At 43.5% G+C, this 7,683-nt stretch overlaps 1 protein-coding gene across 1 annotated transcript; it reads left to right on the top strand.

The window, feature by feature from the left end:
- Positions 1-218: 218 nt before the first annotated feature.
- On the top strand, positions 219-7,104 carry LOC109750619 (uncharacterized). The gene is made up of 5 exons (XM_020309582.3): positions 219-377; positions 504-2,622; positions 3,722-3,782; positions 3,861-4,081; positions 6,621-7,104. Exons 2-5 carry the CDS (start codon positions 566-568, stop codon positions 6,673-6,675), a joined length of 2,394 nt encoding a protein of 797 aa, XP_020165171.1. The 5' UTR covers positions 219-377; positions 504-565; the 3' UTR covers positions 6,676-7,104.
- Positions 7,105-7,683: the final 579 nt, after the last annotated feature.

Here is a 7,683-nt window from a genome sequence, read left to right as displayed (position 1 = left end):
TTCCCACCAGCTGTACACACCCAGGCCACTCGCCGCCAAGTGGGCCCAGCTCTTTGACCCCCTGCGTCAGCGGCGCAGCCAGAAGGACCGCATCCATACGCTACCCCACCGCCCACCGCGCTCGAGCCCCCCGAGGAATCTCGATATCGCAAAACGGTCCCTCCGGACACCTTCGGAGCCCGCTCAAATATAACCAACCACCGCTCTCCTCTTTTCCCTTGTCGTCTCCGTTACCGCTCGCACTTGCCACTCAAGTACCGCCCCCATTCTCTCTCATGGCGGACTCCTCCTGCTGCCCAGCCAAACCCTAATGTCGGACCGGCGGCGCCGCCACGCCCCCCGCGCCGTAGCCTCGCCGCCACGAGCTCTCTTCGAAGGTAATCGCCGACCGGCCTCCCGACACACTGAGCCCGCGGCGGATCTTACTTAACCCATTTCCCGCCGCTCGTCGGATCCGCCGCGCTGATCTGTTATTCCTCCACTGCTCTAATCCCTTCCCGCAGATTGGAAGCTCTCGGCCTGGCGAGGAAACTAGGAGAAGCAACGCCTCAGGGAGGGAGGCGCGATGGGCGATCTGAAGGAGATGAAGTACAGGCGGAGGATTGGGCTCCAGGAGCGCGCGCAATGCAGCGACCAGAGGGCCGTCGACTGGGGCGTGCTCAAGCAGGACCCCGTGGAGCTGCTGCGCAAGCTGGACGAGCTGAGGGACCAAATCACGCGGTCCTGCCAGGTCGCCGAGCAGCCACGGGAGCACCGTCGGGTGGGCCGCCGACCGCCCTCCTTGCTCCCCGACCTTCCCGAGCCGGTACCTCTACCCGGTTATCACCGCCCACGCTATGGTGCCCGGTATGGGCATGGCTTGCCGCTGAGCCCATGTGAGCCGCAGCACTCTGATCATGGGGAGAGGTACGCGAGGCAGTCAAGTGGGCGGTATCGCCAGTACCCAGGGAGGCAGTGGGACAACGGTGGGATTGGACATGGGAATTACCATCAGTATGCGTGTGCTAGTCCGCATTATCTGCATGGACAGAGGCCTGCGCCACAAGAAGAGCACATACCGATGGCCAGATACTTCGCTGGGCAGCATGAATGCTACCGATTTGAAAGGTCACCATCTATTTCATCAGATTATGACCAAAGGTCTGTGGCATCATCGCTTTACTCGCATCGCTCGGTATCAAAGAAAAGGGCTGAGTATTTTAGGAAGAAGGCAGAACATCTCTGCCGGCCAATGCATGGCGCTGCGCCATTTGTTGTTTGCAGTTCTTGTTATAATCTCTTGCAGCTGCCAATGGAAAAATGCATGGGGTGGAAACAAAACAGGCTACAGTGTGGGTCTTGCTCTGAGATAATCAGTGTGAAGCGCATGAAAGGAAAGGCTATTCCCTACACATCCTCACCGTCCTTCAGTTTGTCCAAAACTGAGCAAAGCTCACATGATCGAATGAGACGAGATTTTGAGCATCAGCATCATGATGATGTCACTTCTGCGTTTTATAATTTGAATGAGCACAGCAGCATGCAAATCAACATAGATTTTGGTGATGATAATTCAGTTTCTTCCACCATTAGTCATGAAAGGACTGACAGAGAATGTGGCTCAAACAGGAGCATTCAATCAAAAGCAGATGGTATCTCTCTGTCTCCAGGCAGGTCTGGAGATATTGAAAGCCCAAAGGATATATTATGTGAAAGAGATGCAGATTGTCAGGAGGAACATTCAGTAGATGGTCCAGTCAGCCCGTGTTCCCCAATTTTAGAGGACAAACTTGTTGATCCACTGTGCAGCCAAGAAAAACACAATAGTTCAGAGGACTTAGGTATGGATAATGGATCTGACCTAAATTGCAAAGGAGAATACAATGTTAATGATGATGAGAGTGTCAGCATGGGAAGTGAACAAAAGGTCAATGAAGCTGAACTTGTAGAGGAAAGTATGTGCAGAAAGCATGATCAAAAGAACAAGGAAGATCACTGTTCTAGCCTTGAAGATGTTAGCAAAATGCATGGGCAGAATAGTACAAAAGTTGACCCTGATAGTCTTGAGAATGGAAATGAAAAGCATGAGTGGACAAGCAAAACCGATGTCACAAGCAGTCCTGAAAGTGAAGGTAAATGCAAGAAATATGACCATAACAGCAAGGAAGATGAAACAAGCGGTCTGAAAGTTGAGAACACAAGTAATGAGTTTGACAAGAAGAACACAGCGGACAGCAGCAGTGCCCTCGAACATGCGAACACTGCCATTGAATTTGAAGGTACAAGCACAAGTGAGAGATATGAAGAAAACCTAATGGAACAAGATAATGGAAAATTGCATGAGCCATGTGCTGAGGATGCCAATGCCCTAACGGAGAGTGGGTCATCAGTTAATGGGCGCACAAATTCTGGTTTTTCTCATGGTTCTTCTGAGGCTGGTTTAGATGAAGATCAATCCTCAACTGGTAAGAGTGGGGATTCATCATTTTTTGCTGGTTTCTTGAAGAAGGGATTCAAGGACCTTTCTTTATTTAACCAGTCCATGGATAGTGTTAAGGTTTCAATCAATGGCCATCCAATCTCTGAAAGAGCTCTTAAGAAGGCAGAAAAGAAAGCTGGTCCTGTTGAACCTGGCTCATACTGGTAAGTAATTTCTGTAGCGCCAGCAGCAATTAAATTCTTGAACAGTCTGCTGCACTTGTACTAGTTTGCACTGTGCAGACTGGTTTACTTTGTTCATTGTTCACTTTGATAAGGACAAACAAATGCTTGTCTTATAGCAGTAACCTGGCTTAGTGAAATTATGATAGACAAGCCATAATTATTTTTCAGAATCTCTAGATGGTAAAGCAGAAAATGCTCTGGTGACTATTATGAGTATGTGTTCTAGAAGGCTAGCAGTTCTCTATGGAATTCTCTTCCATGACTCATATTTTTTGCTTTTAGCTCCGTGTGCAGACGTGCCCCGTCTTTTTTTTCTAAACAATAAACTATTTTCGGCATATCATATCTGATAGCTAGAAACCAAATTCATGGGCGTGCTGATGGTTGAGGCTCAATAACTTTTGGCCCAAAACACACATCTCATACAGATTGCACTTCACAGCTATTCTGTAACCCACTATTGATTGTGGTGAGCAATAAGAAAGTGAAGGCCTTGCAAATTGCAATGTCATAGCAGTGCTGCAAAAAAGCATTCCTCTTTAAGTTTTAACCAAGCAATTTTTTTTAAATAGTGCTTCATGTGAGATGCAATCATTCACAACAACACTCTTAGTGTATTTAAGGATAAAGTATTTTTACTCGTACCTCCTCCCGATCATCTGTTAATTTCTTCATAAGAAACTGAAATAATGGCTGATAAGTTTAATGTTTCATATCTTTAGTTAGGTAATCATGGTGGTAACGCACCCGTATAGAATTCATATTGTTACTGTTATGATTATCATCACGCCAATTACTGAACTTCTTACCTTTCAACTTGCATGAACATAAATGCTGTTTATTGTTGGATTTGTGGTGGATTTTTACCTCCATTTCCCCCTCATATTATTCATTTTTCACTTGGCTTGGGGCTTTTATTTTGTAACGGATACTAAAGAGCCATCAATTAGATAATCTGGCCTAGTATTATCTAGCTAATTAGTTTGATACATGCCACTCTATGATGAACTTCTATTGGTTCAGGGGGATTTCTTTTAAGTCAACATTAACAGTTCTGTTTGTTGTGTTCGTGGTGCAGGTATGACTGCCGTGCTGGATTTTGGGGCATCATGGGTAGAGAATGTATTGGCATTATTCCTGTAAGATCTAGATCCTGTTCTTGTTTCTAACCAAGGGTGCTTTCATAAAATTGTGTTCTCATGATTTCTACTTTGCAGCCATATATAAGAGAATTCAATTATCCAATGCCCAGAAATTGTGCTGGTGGAGACACTGATGTCATTGTCAATGGCAGAGAACTTCATCAGAGAGATTTAGATTTGCTTGTAGGAAGAGGACTTCCACGTATCTCTGGCAAATCATATTCCATTGAGATTTCTGGAAATATTACCGATGATGCTGGAAATAAGCTACGCAGTCTTGGCAAACTTGCTCCCACGTAAGTTCCTTTACATTCTATGCACGGCTGCATGTCCTTGCTGCTCAGATATTTAGGGCATGTTTGGCCGCCCTCCACAGACTACCACACTTGCTCATGCCACAAGTGTGGCAAACCACAGCTTTTGTGGCCGTCAAATTGGTCTCCATGCTTGTTGTAAAAGTTGCTAGGGAGTCTGACTTGTGGAGTAAGAGGCTAATAAAGTGTAGGACACTGTAAATCCTGATATTATTTGTTGAAAAAATTAGTTAAAAAGATATGTGAATGTACAACCCAGAGTTGAAATATATTGCCCGCCCTTCTCCATCAGTTCAGACATTTGTATGAACTGGCCGGAGCATTAATTTAGTATGGTATCAGGGCCAATAAAATATCAATCCCGCATCTAAGGCCTGGAGTAGCCTAGACTTGAGAGGGAGTAACAACAACAACAACAACAACAACAACAACAACAAAGCCTTTAGTCCCAAACAAGTTGGGGTAGGCTAGAGGTGAAACCCATAAGATCTCGCAACCAACTCATGGCTCTGGCACATGGATAGCAAGCTTCCACGCACCCCTGTCCATAGCTAGCTCTTTGGTGATACTCAAATATATTGCCCATCCTTCTCCATCAGTTGGATTTTGGGATGAACATAGAGCATCATCAGTCCAAGCCCCACAAGCTTCATTTGTGCTCCATCATATTATTACCGAGTCCATAGTACTATGTTGTTTTTTCGATAAATAACCCCATTAGTCAAGCCAATAGCAAATGTGGTAAATAACCCCACTGGGGTCAGAAGGTAGCTTGTTTTCAAAACAAGCAGTGTTTGTGGTTTCCACAGTGTCCAAAACATTGCAGCTAAACTAGTGTCCAAAACATTGCAGCTAAACACAGTTTAGCTATATCACGTTCCCAGCCTGCTTTCTTTAAGCCGTTCCCGTACCTACCCAACTCCACTGTGAGGTGTAGGTGAAGAAAAAGCACATTGAACAATGCTCCATACAGATGTGGCCAGGGCAACTGAAGAGGAGATGGTCAATGCTTTCATCTATTACGCAAAAAGAGCAGTGCAATGATAGTCACCGATCCATTCCCTTTTCCTAAGGGGTTGTCTCTAGTTAAAATTCTCCCCGCGTAACTAACCATAAGAAGATTTTAACTTTTAAAGGGAGTTTCAAGCACCACAATTGTCTAAAAACTTTCTCATGGCAAACATCCTTTAGGAAGTGTATATAGATATAACACTGAACTCTTTTTCCCCTAGCATCCACACCTTCATCAGTCAATGTGGTGGAGTGGCAAACATCCAGCAGATCTTGCCATTGCACAGCCAATTTCCCCCCGCAAGCATCTACGAGATTGGAGACATGTCCCTTGCGAGTGAACAACTTATGAAAATTGACATTTTTGCCAAATGTAAGGTTATATAGACTTTTAAATCTGGAAGCAAGAGATGGTATTTTAAACCATTTTCGCTTGGATTTAAGTCCGTGTGTTCTCGGTGGTGTGAGCTCATGCTGCAGTTTGATATTGTGTACGTAAGAGCCATGTCTTTTGACTGTTTGTAAGAGGTAGGAGGAGCTGGGTAGACCCATGGATAGCTGAAGGTGGAGAAACAAGTGAACATCCTAGGAAATCATGTACCAGCTAAGTGAATGTAGTGGAAGATAATTCCACACAGTTTGCCATGGATTTTGAGTCACGTCCTAAGCCATGCATACTCGATATGCCTCCTGGCTTTCTGTTGGGAATTATATTTTTGGTTTCTGGGAACTGCTGAGTTAGAAGAACTGGGTTAAGTGCTAACGTAGGATATATTACCAGCCATCCTTGTTAAGTAAAGTGCCATTTGGAGCACCACTTTGAGCCATAACACACTTTTACCTATTTCAATGACTTATTTCTCCTAGTCACAACCCTCCAATCTTTAGCATGAACTCACCTTATTAGATACTCCACTTTAACTGTACTTCCAAGTTTTGAACTTTATTTGAGAAGGTTACTCTCTCCAATCCAAAATGTAGGTTCTTTTAGAGTTGGGCACAAGATTAAGGGTATAGGTAGCAATGTTACCATTTATTTATTTCTACAATAAACACTAGAGTTTTTTTGGCAGTACAATCAGATACTAGAGTTATTGCTCAATACTTGATGAAATTACTGAGAGGCTAAATAGGAACAACATGAGCAGAAGTGTGATACTAGACCTTATTTGTCATTTAAAAAGGCTAAAATGACCTGCATTTTGGATCAGGGAAGTAAACAATAATTTTCCGTATTTGTCAGTCGTTGCTGCTAAATCTTATTGGACTAAATTATCAATTTGACTATATGTGCAACTCCAGCTTTCAAGTTCCAGACCTTATCTAGTGTACTGCTCATCTAGATTAGTATTCAGCTGCCACATTTTGGTTCTTCAATTGTTAAAAAGTCCAAGTTTATGCAGCCATTTTGATAGCATTTTGATTTAGCAATTTCAGTTATAGTCTTGATTATATTGCTTCCAATATGGTTATTGCATGTACTCACAGTCATCTCCCTTTTGCTGAATAGAATTGAGAAGCTGAAGCGTGGTTTTGGTATGCACGTTCCTGAAGGGTTTAGGTAGCTGGATATAATGCCGGGTTCCTGCATTTCTAATAATCAGTTTAATCACCTCCCTCGCAGCTACCTATTGGAGGGCAAGTTTGTGATTTCTACTGAACCTGACATGGACGCTTTTTAAGTAGTACTTGGGAGTGCTGGTGTGCAGCAGATGTAGTACTAAAGAAGCTATGATCACATGATCTTGTGGTTTTACTATTGATGACCTTGGTCCTACTAATTCAGTTTATTTGCTGAAAGCAATGTTTGAAAATGATGCAATCTGCCAGGCAGCGCTAATTTCTCTGCAGCTTTTTCTTACGAGTGTTATTGTCTTGTGTATTTTCTCACCACGGGAAGCATTAGGTATATGTGCAATTATCGGCTTGTAATATGTTCCTAGCGCTATACCTTCTCTAATATATTTATGTGTAAATATGTTACTATTTGATCACCTCTTCCTAGTATTGGGGATGTATCTGGTGAACCGGGGCAATTGGTGCTACCGGTGCACCGGTCCTTCGTTGCACATTTAAAAATGTTTGAAAAAATCTGATTTTTTTAGTGCATTGGCATAACATCAATGTATGTTGTCATAAAAATTCAAATCAGAATTCAGAACATTGCTCGAGATACAAAAATGACAAATTTGTACAAGTTGGGCTTGTGTCATATGGCGCTCTGCTCCGTTGAGCTTGCGTATTATAAGTTTTTGAATATTAATGGCTGGTACGCTTGTTATCTGTAACCAAGAACCAAATCCTGACTGAGCTTGTTGTTAGCTGCATAGATTTGACAGTGCTTGTGCACTCAGGTCCATATTTTGCGCTCCATACTACTGTAACTACGTCAGTGGTTGCTGTAACCTTGCATTATGCATACGGCATACATGAGGGGGGCGGCTCCTCCAACTTAGCTCTTGCTGGTTGTGTTTGGTTCAACTTCAGCTGCCAATTTTTCGGTCCAAAAGTTAAAAGCTGAACCAAAGAGGATGGGAGTTTCCAGCAAACCGACTTCATAAGAAGCTGAAACT

The sequence above is a fragment of the Aegilops tauschii genome, chromosome 3 (assembly GCF_002575655.3).
Source record: "Aegilops tauschii subsp. strangulata cultivar AL8/78 chromosome 3, Aet v6.0, whole genome shotgun sequence".
NCBI lineage: Eukaryota > Viridiplantae > Streptophyta > Magnoliopsida > Poales > Poaceae > Aegilops > Aegilops tauschii.
This window is presented reverse-complemented; position numbering and strand designations above follow the sequence as displayed.

Bases quoted from the DNA above. Each gene is read 5' to 3' on its own strand.
- LOC109750619 (XM_020309582.3), top strand. From the start codon at position 566: ATGGGCGATCTGAAGGAGATGAAGTACAGGCGGAGGATTGGGCTCCAG. The intron at 2,623-3,721 runs GTAAGTAATTTC...TTCGTGGTGCAG, and splicing joins GTTGAACCTGGCTCATACTG to GTATGACTGCCGTGCTGGAT. The intron at 3,783-3,860 runs GTAAGATCTAGA...TCTACTTTGCAG, and splicing joins AATGTATTGGCATTATTCCT to CCATATATAAGAGAATTCAA.